The sequence below is a fragment of the Bufo gargarizans genome, chromosome 3, assembly GCF_014858855.1.
Source record: "Bufo gargarizans isolate SCDJY-AF-19 chromosome 3, ASM1485885v1, whole genome shotgun sequence".
NCBI lineage: Eukaryota > Metazoa > Chordata > Amphibia > Anura > Bufonidae > Bufo > Bufo gargarizans.
This window is the reverse complement of record NC_058082.1, coordinates 200,685,181-200,711,627: the sequence shown is the minus strand read 5'-3', so window position 1 is coordinate 200,711,627 and position 26,447 is coordinate 200,685,181. Positions and strand designations below refer to the sequence as shown.

At 43.9% G+C, this 26,447-nt stretch overlaps 1 protein-coding gene across 1 annotated transcript in view; it reads right to left on the bottom strand.

The window, feature by feature from the left end:
- OCA2 (OCA2 melanosomal transmembrane protein) overlaps positions 1 to 26,447 on the bottom strand; it is a 439,010-nt gene that overhangs the window by 43,029 nt on the left and 369,534 nt on the right. The window contains exons 22-23 of the mRNA XM_044285952.1: positions 22,276 to 22,369; positions 16,168 to 16,261 (exon numbers count right to left, since the gene is read on the bottom strand). Of these exons, the coding sequence (XP_044141887.1) occupies positions 16,168 to 16,261; positions 22,276 to 22,369 (188 nt within the window). The remainder of the gene's footprint in view (positions 1 to 16,167; positions 16,262 to 22,275; positions 22,370 to 26,447) is intronic.

The window sequence follows — 26,447 nt, the reverse complement described above, 5'->3', positions numbered from 1 at the left end:
GCTCCGGACATGTAAGGGCTAGGGTTGAGCAAACCCCAACTGTAAAGTTCAGGTTCATGCCGAACATTAGGATTTTTGGACCCCGGACTGGAACCCGAACTTTTCAGTAAAAGTTCGGGTTCGGTGTTCGGCAAGTTAATGCCGCTTTTTGAAAGGCTGCAGAGCTGCCAATCAACAAGCGTTTAACTTGTGTGCCCTTAGAAGCCATCACAGCCATGCCTACTAATGGCATGGCTGTAATTGGCTAGTGCAGCATGTGACCCAGCCTCTATATAAGCTGGAGTCAGGTAGCGCTGCACATCACTCTGCTGTGCTTAGTGTAGGGATAGGGTGCTACTGTTGTGAGGGAGAGAATAGGTAAGAATCTTTAATCTGAAGCGCTTGTTAACTCAAAAAAGAAAAAGTATAAAGCAAGAACAGAGCCTCTGAACAACAAAAGAAAAACTGTGTTGTAAATCAGGCGAACCACAGCTATGTGTCTATGCAAACAGTTTGATACGGAGGTCGCTAGTGCGAGATTTCCTTTAATCCCTTCTATCCCAGACCTGTTTTGACCTTCCTGCCCAGGCTTTTTTTTGAAACATTCGTTTTATTTTATTAAATTTTTATACCATCAAATATACATAAGGCAGCATGTCATTTGACATGTGTTGCTTTATGTGGCAATAACTTTGGAATGGTTCAACTTATCTAAATGTGTTTTCTGGTGACACATTGTACTTCATGCTAGCAGTAATTTCTTTTTCCCTTTATTTATAAAGAAAATCTAAATTTACAGAAAATTTTGAACAATTCTCAATTTTTGAAATTAGAATTTTTATTTTATGAGGTATTACTATATGTCTTAAAATAGTTGTTAATCAACATTCCCCATACTGTATGGCTACGTTATCTTGACATAAGGTGAAAGTCATTTTTTTTGTTTTTGTTTGTAAGGACTGTAGAAGGCTTAGAAAATGTAAAAAAAAAAAAAATTCTGCACCAATGCAGTTAGTAAGTGAATCCACCCATAAATAATGATGCAATTTTAGAAACGACACCCCTAAAATTAAGATTGGTTAACCCTTGAGGTGTTCTACAAGAATTAAAGCAAAATGGAGGTGAAGTTTAAAATGTCATTTTTTCTTTGCAGATTTTTTATGTTAATCCATTATTTCTTGCAACACAGCAAGAGATAACAGCCAAATAAACACTATTACTCCTTAGGGCTAATGCACACAAAGATATTTTCTTTCCGCGTCCATTCCCTTTTTTTGAGGACCGTATGCAGAAGAATTCATTGCAATAGGTCCACAAAAAAAAATTGAAGTTACTCCGTATTTTTATTCCATTTCTGTATGTTCGTATGTCCATTCTGAGAAATAATAGAACATTGTATTTCAGACAAGCATAGGACTGTTCTATTAAGGGCCAGCTGTTCCATTCCACAAAATACGGAATGCACACGGACATCATCCGTATTTTTTGCGGACCGCAAAATACATACAGTCGTGTGCATGAGCCCTTATTCTGCGTTTCACAGAAATACACCATATGAGGTCGTAAACTGCTCTTTGGGCATGTGGCAATGGTCAAAAGGGAACAGGTGTACATTTTATTGAAATGGTTTTTGGGTGGCATGTTGTATTTGAAGGGACCTTTATTCACCCCTACAGTGGAATCCCCAAAAAGTGAACCATTTTGGAAACTACACCTCTCAATGAATTTAGTAAGGGGTGTATGAGAACTTTGACCCCATAGGCCTTTTACAGTATTTAAAAACACTTAAATTGTTCATTTTCATAGCCAATAAAATTGTTGCTTTAGCCCCAAATTTTCACAATGGGCAACATGAGAAAAAGCACCCCATAATTTGTTACCCATTTTCTCCTGAACACAGCATGGTCGTACACTGCTGTAGGGGCACACTGCAGGACTCAGAAGAGAAAAAGCACCATATGGCTTTTGCAGCGCAGATTTTGATGGATGGCCACTAGTGTTGAGCGAACCCGAACTGCAGCAAAAGTTCGGTTCGAGTTCAGTATTCAGGCATTTAATAAAGCTTATTGAGGCCACTTCCGGTTCCGGCGCGCGCATGGATAGCCGCTAGTTGCAGGAGCTCCGCTCTACCGGCCCGAAAATCGCCGAGCCGCCGCATACCGGGACTATACAGCGCCCACACAAACCCCCCCCCCCGGAGCATCGGGGGCAGCTCATGGAGAAGTTCTTAATAAGAGGCGGCTCCCAGAACGCATTATCGCCATCACTCCCGCCAGGTGAGGTGCAGAGAAACCGGGGCAAGATGGCGCCGACTCAAGACAAGCATCAGAGACTCACTAGATCAGCCTCTCAGTCAACGCAGAGGAGCGCTGAGGCCTCCTGCTCGGAGGAAGAGGAAGTGGACTGTAGCCTGGGACCGAACGAGGAGTTAACCTCCTCATGTAAATCTATGGCGATAGAAGTGGCTAAACTCCTGGCGCCGGATATCAAGGCCTCTTTGGAGGCCACGGTGTCGATGGCCCTGAAACAGCTACAGACGGAAGTGTCGCAGCATACCTCCCAGATCGCCGAAGTTCAGCAGAGAGTGATGTTAGCCGAGGAGGAGCTGGAAAAGGCGCATAGCAGCATCAGCGAGCTTGCTCGCAGCAATCAGTATCTGAAAGAGAAGGTCGATGACCTGGAGAATCGCTCCCGTAGGAGCAACTTAAGGATAATTGGGTTGCCTGAATCGATTCCCCCAAACCAGTTGGCGGACATTTGTGAAGTCGAGATCCCGCAAGCACTGGGGCTAAGAGGTACCTGCGTAGTAGAAAGGGCGCATCGCCTGGGGCCGCCGCTGTCGGCGGGGGGGCGCACGGACAACACGCGACCCAGAGCAGTGATTGTAAAATACTTAAATTATGCCGCCAAGGAGGCCATACTATCAAAATTCAGGCGTCAAGCACCACCCCTGCTGGTCCGAGGAAAGAAAGTTCTCTTGTTCAGTGACTATTCGGCTGAAGTAGCCAAACGGAGGAGGGAATTCACTCAAATTTGTTCCTTGCTGGCCCAGAATAAAGTGAAATTTGCCTTATTGTACCCAGCGACGCTGAGAATCTTTCGGCAGGATGGCACGATTGACACTTTCCACTCCCCAAGGGACGCGAGGGAGGCTTTGGAGTCTGATGCGGTGTTCTCGGACATGTTTCCCCCACCTTCCCAGAGATCGATGGCATCAACCAGAGGGAGAGGATCCAGACAGCAGCAGGGTCGTTTGGACCCAGGACCCATGGGATCGGAGGAACGGGATGCGAATTCCAGTGGACGGCAGAGGCCATAAAGGGACTCTACACCACGGCTAAACTCACCGGTCACGTGAGATGGCAAAAGACTTCTAGTTCATTAACGTTCTGATGTGTTAATACCTGTTATGTCGTTAAGTAAGGGCTGGAGGGTGAGGAGCATGGGCAGGATTGCTTTTGTTTTCAGGTAGTGACAGCAGCTACTCGATAACATGCGCGAAAAAAGCGAAGTTAGCAGATATGATGTTAATGTTGTAGAGTTAGGCGGTGGGAAGGGGGGCGGGGGGAGGGGGGAGGGCTGCACTACTTTGGGACGGGTTGAATCGGCGAGGATCAGGCGACACTATGTGAGGTACTGCTGCTATCTGTTTAGGGATGGCTCTCCTGCAGAGATCTATAGTGCCAATCCATTATGAGAGTAGCCACATGGAATGTTAAGGGTCTTAGATCCCCCTCGAAACGCATGGCAGTGCTACGCCATCTTAAGAAACTCAAAATTGACGTAGCGTTTCTGCAGGAGACCCATCTTGAAGAAGCAGATTTTTGGAGGATGCGGAGGTTGTGGGTGGGACAAGTGGTAGGGTCCTCCTCTGAGGGCAGAAAGGCGGGTGTGATTGTTTTACTGCACAAACGCCTACAGTATGAGATTCAGTCCACATTGACGGATGATCTCGGGAGGTGGTTGCGCATATGTATAGATTCGCCCGCAGGCCAGCTGGTCATCCACAATGTCTATGCCCCCAATACAGCACAGAAGACGTTCTATGACAAGTTGGAAGGGAATATCCTGAAGGAGGACTCCCAAATGGTTCTGGTAACAGGGGATTTTAATAGGGTGCATAATGAGCAAGAGGATAGGAGACGAGAGACTCCTGGACCTATTGGCAACCAGAAGTGCGCTCAGACCCTACTCCCGCTGCTACAGAGCACGGGGCTGCTAGATGTATGGCGGTATTTCCATCCGGTGGATCGAGAGTTCACACATTTCTCGCATGCTCAAGGGTCATGGTCACGGATTGACTATTTTCTAGCATCATCGAGACTTCTGTCAAAAGTCAAGATGGTTGAGATTTCTGATTTGCTAATCTCTGACCATGCCCCGGTGATCATGGAAATGATGGACTCAGTCCCTAGGGGACAGGAGTTTGTTTGGAGACTCCCTCAACACTTGTCTAATGACAAAGAGTTCGCTGACAGGGTAAGAGGCTGGTGGTGGGAATACTCGCAGGATAATGCGGAACATACTTCGAATCCGGCCCTTTTTTGGGACGCGGCCAAAGCCGTGCTGAGGGGCCGTATACTGTCTTACACGATAGGGAAAAAAAGGGAGGCGAAGTCTAAGTACGAGGAGTCCATCATGCAGGTTCGGGAGTCGTACACCAACTTTTTACATACCCCCACGGAGGTTAACAAGTTATTATGGGTAACTGCCAAGCATAATTTCGACTATTGTGTTGAGAGACAGGAGAAATGGTTTGGGGATTATCAGAAGGCGAGATTTTTCAGGCACGGGAACAAGGCAGGGAGATTACTGGCCAACTTAACCCGACCATTTGCCAAACAGCCTCCGGTTCACCCTTTGAAAGACAAATTAGGGAGACTCTGCACTCACCCGAAGGAAATAGTGGAGACATTAGGGGACTTCTTCCAAACTTTGTATACCAGCGACCACTTTGACGTTCAGGGAGCTAGAGACATGCTAGCAAGGGTAGAACTACCACAGCTCTCATGTGAGGTGTTGGAGACGTTGAACCGGGAGGTAACTGAGGAAGAAGTGAGATTAACAATTAAATCCCTGGCGAATTGTAAGGCACCGGGCCCCGACGGGTTCCCGGCTGAATTCTATAAAGCAATTCACCAGGAATTATCCCCGACTTTGACTGCTTTATTTAACGCCATCTTGAAAGGTGGTAGCCTACCGGACACGGGCAAACTGGCCTATATAAAAATACTTCCAAAACCGGGCAGAGATTTAACTCAGCCAGGCTCGTATAGACCGATATCGTTAATCAATCAGGACATCAAGGTCTTATCCAAGATCCTAGCTAACAGACTAGCCAATTGCGTGGCAGACTTGATAGGTCCTCACCAAGTGGGGTTTATGAAGGGGAGGTCAGCGGTGACCAATATCCGGAAGGTTTTGGCAGTTTTAGGTAGGGATAGGAAGGATATACAGGGCTACACACCGGCGTTATTGGCGATCGATGCCGAAAAGGCAGTGGTTGGATATGGTATTGGATAGGGTCAATATCAAGGGCAACTTCAGAAACTACCTAAGAGCTATATATGAGAATCCCCTAGCAAAGGTGTATGTACCGGGCTTCCTGTCAGGAAACATCAAACTTAGTAAGGGCACGCGGCAAGGGTGCCCCCTATCTCCCTTGCTCTTTAACCTGGCAGTGGAGCCCTTAGCTAGACTGATGATACAATCTGACACTTATGAGGGGATCAAAGTGGGTACTCAGGAGCTGAAAGTGAGTTGCTTTGCGGATGATATCCTGATTTACCTGGGAGCACCGGAGTGTCAGCTGGATCGGGTGATGGAGGCGTTAATTAAGTATGGGAGAGTGATGGGCTATAAAATTAATGTGGACAAAAGCCAAATGCTGTTTTTGGGGCGAGGGACTAACCAGGGAAGCCGGATACAGTCTAGGGTGGAAATCAGAAAAGATTACCTAACTTACTTAGGCATCAAAATTGGGCGTACCCCAGAGTCTATATATTCATTGAACTACCCTCCGCTGTTATCAAAGATCGAGAGTGAGTTGGAGAAATGGAAGGAGTTACCCCTGTCCTTGTGTGGCAGAGCACACTTGATTAAAATGGTGAGCTTTCCTAAGCTACTCTACCCGCTCCAAACAATCCCGCTATTGTTAAAGCACACTGACACCAATAGGATTCAGAGAGCGTTCAATCGCTTTCTGTGGAAAGCCAAAAGACCGCGCATTGCTTATGCGAAATTGACTATGCTAAAATGGGAAGGAGGACATCAGATGCCAAATGTCCGCCATTATAATCTGGCGGCCTTATTCCGGCACGTCAGGGACTGGGTATGGGGGACGGGGCATCACTCGGCGATCATGATAGAACAGGGTTTGGTTGGTCCATGGAGCCTGGTCGCTCTTCTACATACAAAACTAAAAGACCTTCCAGCATCGATCAGGCAGTCTATCTTGCTGAGGGACACCATAGTGGCGTGGAAGTCAATCAGGAAAATCTATGGACTTCCTTACTATGTTTCATCTAGGATGCCACTATGGTCACTGCCATCATTCCCCCAGGGCAGGGATAATGTATTGTTCCAAAGTTGGAGGGCAAAGAATATTATGTCACTTAATGACTTATTAAGAGTCGACGGTTGCCAACTGCTGGACTGGGAGCAGGTTAAGGGACGGTATGATCTAACGGAGACTAGCTACTTCCCTTTCCTGCAAATTCGGAGTTATTGTAGGGCACAGGCAATATCGCTGGGTGATCCGGACAGGCTCACTTGGTTCACAGCGTTGTTGGGCAAAGACGGGTCGCATATGTCCCTCTCTGAGTTATATCAAAGGCTACATAGCATACAGATGATAGGGGTAGTAAAGGAGGCTTTTAAACCTTGGGCTAGGGAACTGAACGACCAGGCCATAGCGAGAAAGATGAGGGAGGGCCTGGAGTTAGTGCGGAAGGCAGTTTGCAATGAACAATGGAGAGAAACACAGCTGCGCATTTTGCACAGGGCGACTTTTGCCTTTAATCTGTCCTATCAGGATGCTCCTGCCCACTACCTGCGACATTGCCCCAAGTGTACCCTCGCGAAGGCGGGACTCCTTCATGCTTTGTGGGAATGCCCAAAGGTGATGCCATTGTGGGAGAAAGCAATAGTCGCGATAAAGGAAATCTGGGGGGAGGAAGTGAGGGCGTCGCCTCAACAATGCATTTTTCATTACGTCCCAAAAAATCAAGAAGATGATTTAGGAACGGTGGTAGCTAAGGGGGGGGTACACATAATGCTAATGGCAGTTAAAAAGGCTCTTCTGAGGCATTGGTTGGAGGAGGGAGTCCCGGCATGGTCGGAGGTGCTGGGGATAATGAAAAATGTTTTGTACCTGGAAAGGTTGGAGGTGGAACGGGATAAGGAGGGACTGCTTGGAAAATTTATTAAGAAGTGGAGAGAGTTCATTGAGAAGCGACTTTCACACTGCGAAATCCAGGAACTGATGGCTCCTTTTAAGATGACTAAATGGTACTTGGCAGCGCAACTAGCTAATAAACTAGGGAAGCTTGACACCTAGACAGACCCCACTGGACGCCAATCTGTGGCTACAACCGGAGAGGATGTATCGACTTGGTCCCAGATGAGAGTGCAGGGGATGGGTTGCATAGGGGGGGGGGGTTGGGGGTTGGGGAGGGGTATTCGGGGGGAGGTTTTGGGTTGAAAATGAAAATGTGGATGATTTGAGAATAATTGTACAGATGCCTGCTGTTATATGCATCACTGGTCTGTAACGAATTGTAATCTATGATCTGTAGTTGGAATGCATAACCTGTGATAATTCTCATTTCAATAAAGAGACTTATAAAAAAAATAAAAAAAAAATAAAGCTTATTGAAAGGCTTCAGGGCAGCCAATCAACAAGCTTTTAAGCTGTGGGCACTTAGAAGCCATAACAGCCATGCCTAGTAATGGCATGGCTGTGATTGGCTGGTGCATCATGTGACCCAGCCTCTATAAGCTGGATCGCATGTAGCACCGCCCATCAGCTCTGAGTAGTGCAGGGACAGGAAGCAGGCAGCTTAAGTGAGGGAGTGTGTTAGGAATTTCATATGGCTATTTATTCTGTGGGTAGCCTATAGCGATTTTTTTGTGTATGCTACACACCAGCTTTGCACCCCTGACACACAAAAATTATAATTATTCTGGCTTTTAGTTCTGTGGGTGACCTATAGTGATTTTTTGTGGGTGCAATGCACCATCTTTGTATCCCTGATACAAAAATATAATCGTTAATCCATCTGTTAGTTCAGTGGGTGACATATACCCACTTTTGGTGTGAGGTACACCTGCACTGTATACATGACAGTAAAATTAATATAGTTAATCTGTCTGTTCGTTCAGTGAGTGACCTCAAAGAATGAGGAGAGCATCAAATAAGGGACGTGGCCCTGGTCGCGGTGCTCCTAGTGTTGGCGGAGCTCCTGTTGCAAGGAGAGGACGTGGTCGATCTGTGCCAGGTACACGCCCAAATTTAACACCTTACTCAGGTGCATGTAGGCAACAGAACGCTAAGTTATTTTGTAGGCCCGAATAACGGTGGATGAATGGTGAGGCCAGAACAAGTAGAGGCAGTAGTATATTGGGTGGCTGACAGTGCCTCCAGTTACTTCACATAGTCTCCCAACTGGTGCTGAAATTGCAGAGTTGGCACCTGCAGCCCATGGGCATCTGTCTTTCACCTCACTCGCTTGCAAATCAGCCAAGCAGTCCGAGCCCCAAGTCTTGCAGAAGTCTCTTATGCTTTTTGATGACTCTACTGGCAGGGATTCCGTGGGCCATCCACCTAGCCCTTCCCCAGAAGTGGAAGAGATTGATTGCACCGATGTCCAACCACTTATGTTTAAGGATTTTGGCATGGGTGGACCACTGGAGCACATCTCTGATGATGATGAAGAAACACAAGTGCCAACTGCTGCAGCTTTCTGCAGTGTGGAGACTAGCAAGGAGGGCAGGGGTTAAGAGAGTGGGTGGAAGATTATGTGGAGGATGATTAGGTCCTCGACCCCACATGGGATCAAGGTCATGCGAAAGACGTGTGCAGTTCGTAGGAAGAGGGGGTGGTCACACAGTGATAGCCGCAGAGCAAAAGATGGAGCAGGGTGCAAAATCATAGTGGCCATTGTCTAGCTAGTACGCCTGCTACTGCCCAACACACACAGGAACTGAGCACACTAAAGCCAGCTCTAAGGAGTTCCCTGGCGTGGCAGTTCTTCAGACAATGTGCTGACGACAAGACGCGAGAGGTTTGCACGCTGTGCTTGTTCTAAACCTGAGCACCACCTGCATGACCAGGCATCTAAATTCAAAGCACAAGCTGCAGTGGATTACACACCTCAAAAACCACAAAAGATCTCAGGCTCCTCCTGCTCCCTTCTCTGCTGCAGTATCTGCCTCTTCCTCCCCCTCTGGAGTGACTGTGGCACCTGCCACAGTGCAAACAGAAGATGTGGCAGAAACACCACCACCTCCACCACAGTCACCAAGAATCTCCACACTTGGTGACTGTGGTGTTCAGCTGTCCATCCCCCAAACACTGGAGAGAAAAATAGGAAGTACCCATCTACCCACCAGCAATCCCTGGCCCCCGAGTGCCAGCATTCAAAATTCCTGGCCTTTGAAATGCTGTCATTCCGTCTGGTGGGGACAGAGACTTTTAAAAACCTTATGGCGTTGGCAGTCCCACAGTACGTGGTTCCCAGCCGCCCCAACTTTTTCAAGCGTCTGCAGAGTAACTTCGGCCTTCCCACTCACCGCCTCATATGCGACGTACCCACAAGGTGGAACTACACCTTGCACATGCTGGAGACTGTGCGAGCAGCAGCAGGAGATAGTTGAGTTCTCTGCGGAACAGCCCCACTTCACCACTGAGTGGGCTTCCAGGCTGGACGTGTATGCGGTGTTGCGCTGTTTCGAGTAATCCACCAACATGGCCTGTGCCGATTACGCCGTCCTCTGCGTTACTATCCCACTTCTATATCTCCTTGAAAAAATGCTTCAGGTGATGATGGAAGAGAATGTGGCCCAGGAGGAAGAGGGATCATTTCCAGGGTTATCAGGCCAGTCATTCACAAGTGGTTCGGAGGGTGGGTTCCTGCACCAGAGTCCAGGTACACAACTGTCCAGTCACGGCACAGTTCTGGAGGAGGGAGGAGGGAGGGAGGGAGGAGGGAGGGAGGGAGGAGGGAGGGAGGGAGGGAGGGAGGGAGGGAGGAGGAGGAGGATGAAGGAGGAACCATGTTCACAGCAGGGTTGCACCCAAAGCAGCTCATGGGCATCACTGGAGCATGGCTGGGGGGATATAGAGGATACAGACTATACACCTTCTACAGATGACAGCTTGTCGTTGCCTCTGGGCAGCCTGGCACACATGAGCAACTACATGCTGCAGTGCCTGTGCAACGACCATCCAGTTGCCCACATTCTAACCAGTTCTGATTACTGGGTGGCCACACTGCTGGATCCCTGCTACAAGGACAACCTGCCATCCTTAATTCCATCACTGGAGCGTGATCGGAAGATGCGCGAGTACAAGCATACGCTGGTAGACTTGCTGCTGATGGCATTCCCACCTGACACCGGGGGCTCAGTGGAAGCACAAGGCAATGGCAGATAAGGAGGAAAAAGTAGCCAATGCAGCTGGGGCACTGCTAGCAACTAAAAAGGGAGGGTTAGCATGGCCAAAATGTTGAAAAGCTTTGTCAGCACGCCACAACAACCAGCACCACCAGCTAATATGGAACGTCTTAGCACAGGCATCCTCAAACTGCGGCCCTCCAGCTGTTGCAAAACTACAACTCCCAGCATGCCTGAACAGCCTACAGGTATCAGCCTACAGCAGGGCATTGTGGGAGTTGTAGTTTTACAACAGCTGGAGGGCCGCAGTTTGAGGATGCCTGTCAGCAGAATGCAGCATTTCAGCAACATTATGGAACAGTACATGTTCACAAGCCTACATGTACTGACTGATGGGTCTGCCCCATTCAATTTCTGGGTCTCAAAATTGGACACATGGCCTGAGCTTGCCCTTTATGCATTGGAGGTGCTGGCATATCCAAACGTGTGTTTAGCACGGCAGGAGGGGTGATCACAGACAAGCGCAGTTTCCTGTCTACAGCCAATGTGGACAAGCTCACGTTCATTAAAATGAACCAGGCATTAATCCCACATGACTTGTCCGTACTGTGACACAGTGAGGGGTTGTGTCTGGTAAGGCAGGTATTTTCCTCCCAGCATGTGCGGCTGGGCCAGTTGAGGTCAAATACCGGACCGGAGTTTAAGTACCGGTCCGGGTTTTGACAGCACCTGGCTGTCCTTAAATAGGCAGCTGGGCTCAGCAGAGATGTCTGTTTTTGGGATCTGAGGCTTTGTGCCGTTGTGGAGGGCTGAGAGACGCATGCTGGGGAAACAGGCCCCCTAAAGCCTGCTATGGACTACTGGACGCAGAACTGCCAGCAAGGTGACTTGTGCAATATGAAATTTCCATTGTGTGTGAATTAACACCAAGACTCCAAAGTTACTTGCTATTTTGTGCAATTGCCTCAAGTGTGAATAAACACTGACGTTTTGAGTTAAAAACTTTTATTTTGCTTCTGTACTGCGCCTGCTTACCCTAGCTACCAGAGTGAAACCCCACAGTACCTTGTGCTGAATTGACAAGTGTACCGGCCGCACCCAGCTATTGTAATACTCCAGGGCACTTTCTCTTTGCATTTTCTTTTCCATTTCCCAATGTTTTGAGGCCTTCCCAAATTTATAAAAAATAAAGGGAAAAAAACAAAAAACAAACAAACACACAGGCTTGGCCAGCTTGACCATCTCCTTCTCCACCGCTTCTACCTACACCACCACTACTACCGCCGCCTCAACCACTCGACATTTCGTATTTTGTAACTGTGAGGTGACAAAAAAAATGACTGTTCTGGCACTGTATTTATTTTACAGCATTCACCTGATGTAGTAGATCATGTGATTTTTTTTTTATAGAGCAGGTTGTTATGGATGCAGTGATACCTAATATGTATATTTTTTGTTTTTTATGTTTAGGTCTGCATCCAGGCCGCATTTTTGAAAAAAAGTTTATTTTTTTTGTTTTTACCCTTAATTTTCTATTATGTAAAACACTATTTTTTACTTTTTATATTTTTGTCAACTTTTGGGGGTCTGATCCTTTCTACAATGCATTACAATACGTGTGTATTGCAATGCATTGACTGTCAGTGGTCTATAAGCATACGCCGCACAGACCTGTGAGTTTGAGAAGAAGCAGCGCCCGGTGGCCCCAACGCAGGCAAATACAATGCTTACTGACTATGGCAGCCAGGACTTCAGTAGCGTCCTGGTTGCCATGGTAACCGATCGGAGCCCCAGCATTACACTTCTGGGACTCCGATCGGAACTGCCACCAATGATGGGGGGGAGGGGGTTGGGGGGGCACACTGCCACCAATGATTAATACTGGGGGGCGAGGGGGTATTGAGAGCGCACTGCCAGCAATGATTAATACGGGGGGAGGGATTGTCGGCACACTGCCAGCAATGATGTTTGTTTAATACGGAGGGGGGGATCCGCACTGGCCACCAATGATTTTAATACTGGTGAGGGGGGGTTAGGGCGCACTGTCCATGAATGATTTTAATAGTGACGGGGGGCGCACTGCTGCCCAGCGGCACCCGACCTCTGACAGGGTGGTGTGATCCGCACAATTAACCCCTCAGGGGGCCAGTATGTATGCGCCTGTTGGTATACTCTAACTTCAAGCGTCCCCATCACCATGGGAACGCCTTTGTGTTAGAATATACCATCGTATTCGAGTTTTCACGATCTAACCGAGATCCAATGGTATATTCTAACCATTGGAGGAGTATGCCAAAGGGGTTTAACTGTACTGTTTGGAGAAAAAGAAAGACGAATATTCTAAAAAAATTCTAAAAGAATATATTCCCTATAGTGCTATATATTTGTTTTTTTACATTATTCATCTTTTTTCAACATCTGAAGTCATGATTGCTTCTTGCTTGTGGGCCAATGACTCATTGACCCACAAGCATTTTAAGCCGGGAGGAATCATTTGTTCAGATGGAAAAAATTACGAATATTCTAAAAATGAATATATAGCAGTATATTCTGTAGTGCTATATACTCGTTTTTGACCAGCACCTTTTTTTTTAGCATAAAAATTAGCATTATGCAATTTTTTTTAATTACTGATTTTTCGCAATAAAACGAATATCTCGAATGCGAATATATGACGAATATTCTACCATGTATTTGCGAAATAGCGCAAATTCGAATATTGCCCCTGCCGCTCATCACTAGTCACCGCAGCGTGGGGATCCAATGGACCCACTGCAAGTCCCGTTCATTCTGGCGTATACAGCAGGGGTTTAGCTGTCTAACAGTTTCTGCACTCCCCCAGAGCACCATACATGTATGGTGCAGGGACTTAAGTCCAGTCCAGCAGCGCCATAAACGTACGGCACTGGTCGTCTATGTGTTGAGACTTATAGTAACAGTTTGTACAGCTGAAAAGAGTCATCTGTCTATCCAGTTCAGCCTGTTATCCTGCAAGTCGATCCAGAGGAAGTCAAAAAGACCCTGTGAGGTAGAAGCCAATTTTACTTAATTTAGCGGGGGGGGGGGGGGGAATAAAAAATCAGGCAGTCATAAAATCTCCCTGGATCAAAAACCATCTCTAGAAATCTAATAACTAGTGATGAGCGGCATAGGCAATATATTTTGCAAATTTTTAACTGAATATTCACCATAAATTTGCAAATTTGCGATTGCAAAAATTGCCAAAGTAATAACCACATATTGTGCACGCAATTTCATTACCTATAACATAACAATCACTCACACAAAGGCTATTTGACAAAAGACTGGTATGTACAAACCAACAACCTATCCATGAGACCGGTACAGACAGCATACCTTACAATGGCAGCCTTGTGCACTATGGGACATTCAAGACCAGCTCTCTATCCACATAGACTTAAGAGCCAGTAAGCCTCAAAGTTGTTTAACTTTTGTTGGATGGCTTGGCGGGGGGGACCTACGCACCTAGGTTATCATCATTAGGGTAACAAAAATTATAATTTTTTTTTTTGATGTCCGCTAACTTTTCTCTCACTGCTTAGGAGGGCTGCATACAAATTTTCAGTTTTCTAGTTGTCCTAACATTTATATAAATAACCTTTCTATACTGTACTGTTTTGTCATGTAAATTAATTTACATAAACTTGGGCCTATGGGAAAAACATGCAAATTAGCAGAATCTGCCTTGTTTTTCAGCTGAAAACTATTTGCATGTCTTTCCCATATTCCCATGTTTATGCAAATGAGTTTACATGAAAACGGTATTAGAAAGGTTATTGAATATAAATGTAAGGACAATATGAAAACAGAATTTTTTTATGCAGCCCTCATAAGCAGTGAGAGAAGAGTTAGCTGGCATCCAAAAACAAAATTTACAATTTTTGTCACCCTAATGATAATGTTCTAGGTGTGCAGGTCACCCAAGCCATCCAACAAATATCAAGAAACTTTTTTTTGTGGCTGCATTTTTATTTTTGAGTACATGGCCTCTTTAGCTGGTCAAATTGAGTTTTTTTGACATTTGGCGTTTTTGCTCCTCCCTGAAGAAACACTCTTTTGAATGACAATTGGAAGGTTATTACTTTATGGTCACTATTGCCCAGGTGTCCCCCAACCTGCACATCTGTGGGTCTGTCAGGTCTATTGGTTTCCTTTATGAAATCTCCCATAATAGCGACCTCATTATGATTGCTCGCCTCATCTATTTCCCTTAGTAGTAGATTTTCTGTGGACTCTGGTATATTAGGTTGCTTATAACAAGCTACTATCAGTATTTTATTATTGTTTTGCTTACATGTATTTCTACACACAGAGACCCTACTTGTTCAGTTTTCTCACTTCTATCTTATCGGAGCATGGGCTTTAGACTTTTATTAGTCAAGCTTCTGTCATTAGTATGCATACAATTAAGAGATTTTTGTATATTTTTTTTACCCTATGCCTTTCCTTATGAACTATTCTAGTCCCTTTTTCCACTCCTCCCCTAATTTCATAACCTTGCTCCATGGTATCTTCACCATCTTCCCCTCCTATAATGTAATTATCCTCCCCAAGTCCCTAGTTTAAACACTGCTCCAACCTTCTAACCATCTTCTCCCCCAAAACAGCTGCAACTTCCCCATTGAGGTGCAGCTCATCCCTATGATAGAGCCAGTAGCTTATAGAGAAGTTTTCCAAGTTCTCCAGGAACCCAAACCCCTCCTTCCTACACCAGTTCTTGAGCCACTTATTAATCTCCCGCCGCCTTTTTGGTGTGGCTTAGGGTACAAGTAGTATCTTGGAAAATGCTACCTTTGATGTCCGTGCCCTGAGCTCATGACCTAAATCCCTAAAACCATTTTTAAAGGACGCTCCACCTTCCTCTACATTTTTCATTGGTTCCAGTGAGGACCATGACTGCTAGATCCTTGCCAGCCACTCCCAGTAATCTATGAATCCAATTTGCGACATGTCAAACTCGAGAAAGTGTCTTGCTGAAGAAGTGCTCTCCCTGAACTGACATCCCTCTGAACTGCCAACCCTGCAAACTTGTTGAAGTGAGTCAGATCAGGGTTAAGCATCCCTTGCACTCTTCCCTCTACCTGCATTGTCACTTTCCTGATCCTCCATACTATCACCCTCCCCGGCATCTACCCCATAGAGTGAAGCAAACTATTTTCCAAATTGCCAACAATTATCAATCTCAAAATTTGCTTGTTTAGATACAAGATGTGCGATTACAAAAGGGCAGTTTGCTCACATTTTGAACAAAGATATGCACCTTCTTACGGCTGTTCCAGAATTGCATACATTTGACAAGATGTGCACTTATGGAGATTACATCACATGGAAAAAGAAAAAATACAATAACAGCAACTGACTTAGTGTAGTCCCATCCTAAAGTCTCTAAATCTAAGCACACTTAATCTTAAGTCACACATTTAAAATCAAACATGCGAACGCTCACAAACTTGCATTGTTTGTCTGCTTGTTTGGGTGCTGCTCCCAAACAGCTTCAAACCAGACTTTACTTCTAAGCATTAAGTAAACTTAAAAAATAAAAATGAAGCAAACCTGAAAAATTCCATAAAGGAAAATCCATATCCATGCTGTTCTGCAATCCCAGCACACACGACATTTGCAGATGCACCAATCAATGTTCCATTCCCTGCAAGTAGATTACATATTATCAACATATGTTCTTTACCCATTACATTTCTACATTTCTACGTTAAAAACCAGTCCAGGGTAGGAGTACATTTTTACATTGGTATTCAGTGTTCACATAACAAATATGCTTTCTTAATTAAAGATATGAGTAATTACTAAATGTCCATTTACACGGGACAACAATCAGGAATGAGCATTCCTAGGAACAGGATTTCCAGATAATTGCCCTGTGTGAAGGCACTACCATTCACCCAATGATCAAGCAAATATTCAATGGGTTAAAGTATTATAGATGGTGGCATCAAAATAATTTTTGTTTGCAGATGAACATCTTGCAGTGAATCGCTCATCCCCTTACTGTGGAGTTAATTGCTGCATATAAATGCAATTTTCACCTCCTCTAAAGGTCCTTTCACACAAGCCAAACAAGCAAGCAACCATCAGAAAACAAAAACAATTACTGGGAACAAATGCTTCATTCCCAATATTTGCCTACTCAGTCAAGTTTGACAGTTATGAAAACTGTCTAAAAAGAGCAACCAACAGTGCAATTTTCATATTTCAAAAGAGCTATAAGAAATTAAAACTGTGCTGTAATAGACTGTTTCTTTTCGCCTGTATCATAACTTCCCCACAAAGGTTTGATATAGGCTTTCCATGGTTTGCTATAAAGATTTGACCAACATTTGTCCGCAGTGTTTTAGCTGATAAATGCAATGAAAGATCAGTATGGAGTTCCAAGCAACCAGAGTTTAGGGTGGTTTAAAAACTCACCTGCAGGCCAAACTAAACATTTATTTTCACTTTAATTTATGCCTAGTCCTATGGCAGAAATATGTAAAATTAAGCATTAATTTTAAACTAATTTTAAACAACTAAGCAAATACTACATTTTACAAAGTTATGAGATACTAGAGTTTGAGGCTTGTGATGACGCTTTTATGTAGGGCATCACAGATAATATGATTAATATAAGGAACGTGTCTTTATTTTTGTAACTGCAGTACATCAAATTACCAGTGACCTAGACTTTCTGCAGCCTGAAGGCACACTCTGTACATGAACATTGTGCAGTTCAGTGTTCCAAATGGTATATTGAAAAGATTCTTAGAGTAAAAATAAAAATAAAATCAAGAATAATCCATGTAGTGTTAATATTGGGTTGACTGATGCACCTACTTTTAAATATTACTTTATCCTAAAGCACCAAACCAATCCCACTAGAGACCCTCTCTTTTAGATCCTAAAACATAACCTTTATTATATCAATTAAAAGAAAATGTATACCAAAAATAATCTATACAGGTCCTTCTAAAAAAATTAGCATATTGTGATAAAGTTCATTATGTTCTGTAATGTACTGATAAACATTAGACTTTCATATATTTTAGATTCATTACACACCAACTGAAGTAGTTCAAGCCTTTTATTGTTTTAATATTGATGATTTTGGCATACAGCTCATGAAAACCCAAATTTCCTATCTCAAAAAATTAGCATATTTCATCCGACCAATAAAAGAAAAGTGTTTTTAATACAAAAAAAGTCAACCTTCAAATAATTATGTTCAGTTATGCACTCAATTCTTGGTCGGGAATCCTTTTGCTGAAATGACTGCTTCAATGCGGCGTGGCATGGAGGCAATCAGCCTGTGGCACTGCTGAGGTGTTATGGAGGCCCAGGATGCTTCGATAGCGGCCTTAAGCTCATCCAGAGTGTTGGGTCTTGCGTCTCTCAACTTTCTCTTCCCAATATCCCACAGATTCTCTATGGGGTTCAGGTCAGGAGAGTTGGCAGGCCAATTGAGCACAGTAATACCATGGTCAGTAAACCATTTGCCAGTGGTTTTGGCACTGTGAGCAGATGCCAGGTCGTGCAGAAAAATGAAATCTTCATCTCCATAAAGCTTTTCATCAGATGGAAGCATGAAGTGCTCCAAAATCTCCTGATAGCTAGCTGCATTGACCCTGCCCTTGATAAAACACAGTGGACCAACACCAGCAGCTGACATGGCACCCCAGACCATCACTGACTGTGGGTACTTGACACTGGACTTCAAGCATTTTGGCATTTCCCTCTCCCCAGTCTTCCTCCAGACTCTGGCACCTTGATTTCCGAATGACATGCAACAGTCCAGTGCTGCTTCTCTGTAGCCCAGGTCAGGCACTTCTGCCGCTGTTTCTGGTTCAAAAGTGGCTTAACCTGGAGAATGCGGCACCTGTAGCCCATTTCCTGCACACGCCTGTACACGGTGGCTCTGGATGTTTCTACTCTAGACTCAGTCCACTGCTTCCGCAGCTCCCCCAAGGTCTGGAATCCGTCCTTCTCCACAATCTTCCTCAGGGTCCGGTCACCTCTTCTCGTTGTGCAGCGTTTTCTGCCACACTTTTTCCTTCCCACAGACTTCCCACTGAGGTGCCTTGATACAGCACTCTGGGAACAGCCTATTCGTTCAGAAATTTCTTTCTGTGTCTTACCCTCTTGCTTGAGGGTGTCAATGATGGCCTTCTGGACAGCAGTCAGGTCGGCAGTCTTACCCATGATTGCGGTTTTGAGTAATGAACCAGGCTGGGAGTTTTTAAAAGCCTCAGGAATCTTTTGCAGGTTTTTAGAGTTAATTAGTCGATTCAGATGATTGGGTTAATAGCTCGTTTAGAGAACCTTTTCATGATATGCAAATTTTTTTAGATAGGAATTTTGGGTTTTCATGAGCTGTATGCCAAAATCATCAATATTAAAACAATAAAAGGCTTGAACTACTTCAGTTGGTGTGTAATGAATCTAAAATATTTGAAAGTCTAATGTTTATCAGTACATTACAGAAAATAATGAACTTTATCACAATATGCTAATTTTTTAAGAAGGACCTGTATATAGTAGGTTTAAAACTATCAGTTAGCCTACAGCAGGGATGCCCAACCTGCGGCCCTACAGCAGGGATGCCCAACCTGCGGCCCTACAGCTGTTGTAGTTTTTCAACTCCCAGCATGACCTGATAGCTGTAGGCTGTCTGGGCATGATGGAAGTTGTAGCTATGCAACTGTTGGAGGGCCATAGGTTGGGCATTAGGGATGAGCGAATAGACTTCGGATGAAACGTCCAAAGTCGATTCGCATAATACTTAGTTCAAATAGTGTACAGAAAAGGAACTCTGTATTAGGCCTTTTTTACATGACCATATGGTTTTTTCAGTGTTTTGCGGGCCGTTTTTTCCGGATCCGTTTTTTGTTTCCGTTGTGTTTTTGTTCCGTTTTTCTGTATGGCATATACAGTATACAGTAATTACATAGAAAAAGTTGGGCTGGGCATAAAACGTGCAATAGATAGTTCTGCAAAAACTGAATGATACAGAAGACATACGGATGCATTTCCCTATCTGTTCCGTTTTTTTGCGGACCCATTGAGTTGAAAGGAGCCACAGAACGTGATTTGCGGGCAATAATAGGACATGTTCCATCTTTTAACGGAACAGAAAATGGAAATGAATACATATGGAACACATTCCGTTTTTTTTGCAGAACTATTGAAAAGAATGGCTCTGTACACAGACCGTATACGAAACGCAAAAATCGGCCTGTAAATGGGAAAAAAAAAACAGTTGTGTGAAAGAGGCCTTAGAATGTACTGGCTCTAATGAGCCAAAGTTATCGCTTCACAAAGTCTCTTGAGACTTCACGCAATAACTTCAGAAATTGCTCTGTACAGTATTAGAATGAAGTTTTATGCGAATCGACATCAGATGTTTCATCCGAAGTCGATTCGCTCATCCCTATAGGGCATCCCTGCTGTAGGCTAACTGATTAACCTATAATTAGTCCCCAGGGTCCGGTTTCTTAGTGTATAATTATATATACAATTGCAAGAAAAAGTATGTGAACCCTTTGGAATGATATGGGTTTCTGTACAAATTGGTCAAAAAATGTGATCTGATCTTCATCCAAGTCACAACAATAGACAATCACAGTCTGCTTAAACTAATAACACAAATAATTAAATGTTACCATGTTTTTATTGAACACACCATTTAAACATTCACAGTGCAGATGGAAAAAGTATGTGACCCCTAGACCAGGCATCCTCAAACTGTGGCCCTCCAGCTGTTGCAAAACTACAACTCCCAGCATACCTGAACAGCCTACAGGTATCAGCCTACAGCAGGGCATTGTGGGAGTTGTAGTTTTACAACAGCTGGAGGGCCGCAGTTTGAGGATGCCTGCCCTAGACTAATGACATCTCCAAGAGCAAATTGGAGTGAGGTGTCAGCCAACTGGAGTCCAATCAATGAGATGAGATCGGAGGTGTTAATTACAGATGCCCTGCCCTATAAAAAACACACACTAGTGCCTTGGTTTGATTTTCACAAGAAGCATTGCCTGATGTGAATGATGCCTTGCACAAAAGAGCTCTCAACAGACCTACGATTAAGAATTGTTAACTTGCATAAAGCTGGAAGGGGTTAAAAAAGTATCTCCAAAAGCCTTGCTGTTCAACAGTCCACGGTCTGACAAATTGTCTATAAATGGAGAAAGTTCAGCACTGCTGCTACTCTACCTAGGAGTGGCAGTCCTGTAAAGATGACTGCAAGAGCACAGCACAGACTGCTCAATGAGGTGAAGAAGAATCCTAGAGTGTCAGCTAAAGACTTACATATGCCAACATCCCTGTTAGCGAATCTACGATACGTAAAACACTAAACAAGAATGGATTTCAAGGAAGGATACCACAGAGGAAGCCACTGCTGTCCAAAAAAAAACATTGCTGCACGTTTACAGTTTGTACAAGAGCACCTGGATGTTCCACAGCAGTACTGGCAAAATATTCTGTGGACAGATGAAAGCAAAGTTGATTTGTTTGGAAGAAACACTGTGTGGAGAAAAAGAGGCACAGCACACCAACATCAAAACCTCATCCCAACTGTGAAGTATGGTGGTGGGGGCATCATGGTTTGGGGCTGCTTTTCTGCGTCAGGGCCTGGACGGATTGCCTTCATCGATGAAAAAATAAATTCCCAAGGTTTTTGCAGGAGAACTTAAGGCCATCTGTCCACCAGCTGAAGCTCAGCAGAAGATAGGTGTTGCAACAGGACAAGGACCCAAAGCATAGAAGTAAACCAACAACAGAATGGCTTAAACAGAAGAAAATGCGCCTTCTGGAGTGGCCCAGTCAGAGTTCTGACCTCAACCCGATTGAGATGCTGTGGCATGACCTCAAGAAAGCAATTCACACCAGACATCCTAAGAATATTGCTGAACTGAAACAGTTCTGTAAAGAGGAATGGTCAAGAATTACTCCTGACCGTTGTGCACGTCTGATCTGCAACTACAGGAAATGTTTGGTTGAAGTTATTGCTGCCAAAGGAAGTTCAACCAGTTATTAAAACCAAGGGTTCACATACTTTTTCCACCTGCACTGTGAATGTTTACATGGTGTGTTCAATAAAAACATGGTAACATTTAATTCTTTGTGTGTTATTAGTTTAAGCAGACTGTGATGGTCTATTGTTGGGACTTAGATGAAGATCAGATAACATTTTATGACCAATTTGTGCAGAAATCCATATCATTCCAAAGGGTTCACATACTTGCAACGGTATATGGCTCTGTGGAATCTTGCTAATATCAATTTTTATATGAGGAATTTCAACATATTTTGTTTTTCGATTCAATATTCAGAAGTGTATTAAGTCAGTTAATATTGCATTATGTTACCACTTTAACAATTTGATCCCTTACACTATAAATGAGTAGGATTTTTTTAAAATCATATGAATAAAACAAATATGGCCCAATTTTTCAAAAAATATTGTTGGAGGATATACAGCTTTCATTAAAAAGCACCTCTGAAGTGTATTAATATGATAAGTGCAATACTGCACTTAAAATTATTAACTGCAGAGCTGTTGTTCAGATTTCAACCTCACGAGGATAAAAGAAAGCTTACCACAATAATCATGAACGCAGACATCATACAGTAAAAATATTGTTTTTATGTTGACCTATTAAAACGTCTTACCTCCAAAACAGGCACCAATGGCAAGGGCAAAAATAAGTGGTTTAATAGGGAGATCAACATCTGCATCCTGGCTTAAATTTATTAAAACAGGAATCTGGTAAGAAACAAGAAATAAAGATCGGTTATAATTTTCTGTTCACAGATGTGTAGGGGAGAAAACAGAGTAATAAAGCGCTATTGCAGCTTTGCAAGACCGTATTTATACAACAAGATGCACGAGTCCACTTGCCTAGGGCATCAGAAAGGAGGATGGCATTTCACAGATAAAACTAACGATTCTTTCAACTTAGTGCTTCTCAGAGATCAGCAGGTCTCATTATCGATAACTTTTGTTTTTTAGCTACAAGTCAAGAGATCCCTCATACTGCCTACCCCCAGCTAATGTGACACTAATCTCTTCAAAATAAATAAGTATGGTATTGTGTTAAGGTTGATTTCCACGTGCGGAGGAGCAGACATTTATCAGGAAGGAAGTGTTCCTTCTACACAACTGGTCTCTCGTTTAGTGGGAATAACACACTGCATTTACATGCACCGATTACCTCCACAGTATGAGAATGAGGAATCGCTATTGTGATCGCGCATACTAATACAGCTGCATGATCTGCTACACAGAAATGAAAATTTACTTGCCTGCACTAACAGCTTCACCCGATGAGTGTTTTGCTCATTCTTCTGGTGACTGGCTGCCCCTTTAGATGGGCACGAGTGTCCTCACACTCCTTGCCACTTTTAGCTGACTGTGATATGTCATTGTGGGATCCTTGGCCCTCCCTGGCGATTCTCTGTTCTGTATTAGCTTTAATTGCCACTGTCGCTACCACTGCCCCTACCACAACCAACATGGTTAAAAGTGCCACTACTACTATTTCTGGCCAGATGGTTGAGGCGTCTAATAAACACATTGTGACTCTCGGATGACAAGACATGGTTATTTAATTTTGCACTTATCTATTTTCCAGACATTTTATTACGAGGCCTGATGAAAACGCATGCTTTACCTAAATGAAAAGTGATGGGTTTGGTAGACAGTCCCACAAAGTATGGAATCTTTATAGCAAAATTGCTAGTCTGTTGTCTGTAACTTAAAGGGCATCTGTCAGCAGATTTGTACCTATGAAATTGGCTGATCTGTTGCATGTGCACTTGGCAGCTGAAGACCTCTGTGTTGGTCCTATAATCATATGTGCACACTTTGCTGAGAAAAATTATGTTTCATATATGCAAATGAGTCTCTAGGTGTCACACCAGTGACCGGTTTGAGAAGGTCTAAAAGATTATCTGCTCATTAGTGATCTGACAGCCTCTTTTGGTTTCACTTTGTCTGTGTTGCTTGTATGTTCACACCTCCTGTTCAGGTGTGGATCATGTGACCTTTACCTCCCCCTATTTAGTTTGACTTCACCCATCACTCTTTGCTCACGATAGCTTCATTTTGTGTTGGAAGAGCTGGAGTGTGGTTCTAGTTGAAGTCCTGATTATCCATCATCCTTAGAAGTTAAGTGTTCCGCTTGTTGTGTTTTGTATCCCCCCCCCCCCCTCTGTTGTTAACTAGGCCACAGTGAGACGCTGGTTCCTTCACCAGGGAAGGAGCGGGTTGTCTCTGCCCTGTCATTAAGTCTAGGGTATCTGAGGGTCACCAGGGTTTTCTAGGTTCCTGTGTATGGGCATCTCTACAAGTCCAGCAAGGATTATAATATTGGATAAGTAAGGGTGGTAATTAATAAGGAAAATCCAGCAACAAAAACCCTTATGAATACCATCTCTACCATCGAGAGGTGCCCATACGGATAGGAGTTAGGGCCAGGAGCAGAGTTTTATAGGTGGTGACCCTTTTCCTTCCCTAGCGGTGAGACCTAGTGTCTTTTCACTTCCGTCTGGTTGTCTTTTGGTGTTTTCCCCTACTACATCCGTGACACTAGGATCTGCTGTTACTCCTAGAGGCTTTGCTCTCTCTGCAACTGCCGCATCCTCTCCACTTTGATTGGTCGGGCAAGGCATGATCATATTTCCACTGCCTGGCCCCATAAATCTAAGTGGAGAGGGTGTGGCAGTTTTAGAGAGAGCAGAGCCTCTAGGAGTAACAGCAACACACTTAGAGGCTTCTAGAGGCTCATTTGCATATATTAAAACATCATTAAAAAAAAAAAGTAATGCAGGCACATATAAACATGGGATTAACATACATGCTTTCAGCTGACAAGTGCACCTCTCAGTTCAGCCAGTTTCATAGGTACAAATCTGCTGGACAGATGCCCTTTAAAGAAATAGGCGCTATTAAAAGTCCTTCCTCCTCTACAAACACAGTGAACACTGCTATTGACAATGTACTTTGGAAATAATGCAGTATTGGATTATTTTATCTTTCTACTGTAAACCACGTTTTAAACCTATGATGCAATTTTCTCCCTCTCCACGAACATAATGCAGGAAAGGCTCAAAACAGAAGTTTTCTATACTTTGCTTTCTATTCCTATTTCTATTCTATACTATAAAACACACATTTCAAACTTGTAATGCCATTAATCTAATGCCCACAAAAGTGTTTAAGGCAGTAATACTCTTGTCTATGGTGTAATTTATGTCTAAGTTTACTCGTATAACAATTCCCTTGTGGTAAAATACTGGTGATTTAATGCAACGCTTTTAATAACACGAGACGGATATAATGCACTGAAAAATAAACCTGCAATGAATTGCTCAGCAGCAGAATGTTATTGAGGTGCTGTGCTGGCAATAATATCACAAATGCGAAAATAACTTTTTCTTACAGGTGGTTGGTTTTGTAGCACAGATCTGCTAGGGTGAGGTTCTGTAGCAGCTGTATTTTTAGGCACTGACTGTGCCCCACCCAGCTCCCTATACCCTGAGACCACTTTACCTAAAACAGCCCCTTATATTCTACAGAAATAGGTCTATTAACTCCCTATACTGTCCCTGTAACACTAGAAAAAAAATGATTGATTGGGTCTCCTTTTCTGTCAGACACTGCATAGATCCATTCACCTTCATTAACAGATCAACAAAGAATAACTCGCTCTGTACAAGCAGCTCCCTGCCTGTTCCCACTCCTGATGAAGCTGTTTTCCACCTATAAATCAATCTCAACCTGCCTCTCATCTCCCTGTATGGACAATTCTAATACATGTGATGTTTTACATGTAAATTGCATTTAATGGAGCAGAGATTTGTCAAAACTGTCTCAAAGAAAAACAGTTTGTTGCCCTAAAACAGTTTTAATAATTGAGGTCCATTTTATAATCTATGGTCACAGTAGTTACATCATACATCTTAAGCATCTGATCTCCGATTCCAGTATTGGGCCTCATGCACACGGCCATTGTTTTCGACCGCATCAGAGCTGCAGTATTTGCTTCAATGGGGCCGCAAAAGATGCGGACAGCTCTCAGTGTGCTGGCCACATGCGTTGCTCCGTTCCATGGTCCGCAAAAAAAAATATAATCTGTCCTATTCTGGTCTGTTTTGTGGACAAGAATAGTTATAATAATGGCTGTCCTTGCCGTTCTGCAAATTTTAGAATGCACACGGACGCCATCCGTGTTTTGTGGATCCGCAATTTGCAGACTGCAAAACGCACAACGGTCGTGTGCATGAGGCCTTATACTGTATATCTGAATAATCTATGTTAACAGTCAGTGCTATACATTATACATCTCCATTTTCTGCTCCCTGTACTATATGTAATTATGCTGGGAGCGTCAACTACCCGACGCATTTCTCTCCCCTCTATTCTCCTGCTACAGTAAGTAGAGTAGTGTAATATGCGAGTGTTGGTGTAGGGTGGGTTATGTTACATGAGAAGAAAGGTATTGAGCAGTGGATGCTACCAGGGTGGGTGAAGTAGATGCTGTACAGTGGATGCTGTACCTGCGCTCCCTGGATTTTGTGTGGCTGTCGTGGCCAACAACAGGTAAGAACTAGTGTTAGGGACCACTCATGAGGCGACCTTGACGCGGTGAGTGGCTTATTACGCTTTGGCCAAAATGTACACCAATGCCTCATTTAACATCCAGCTTAAAGGCAGGGCAGAGTGCTGGTTTGCAGAGTGCGATTGCATTTGTGTTTTTACGTTTGTATCTGTATTTCGCCATAGCAATGAGCACCTGCATACAGGTAGTGCGGGCTGAAACCCATCACATTTTTTTCTTTGC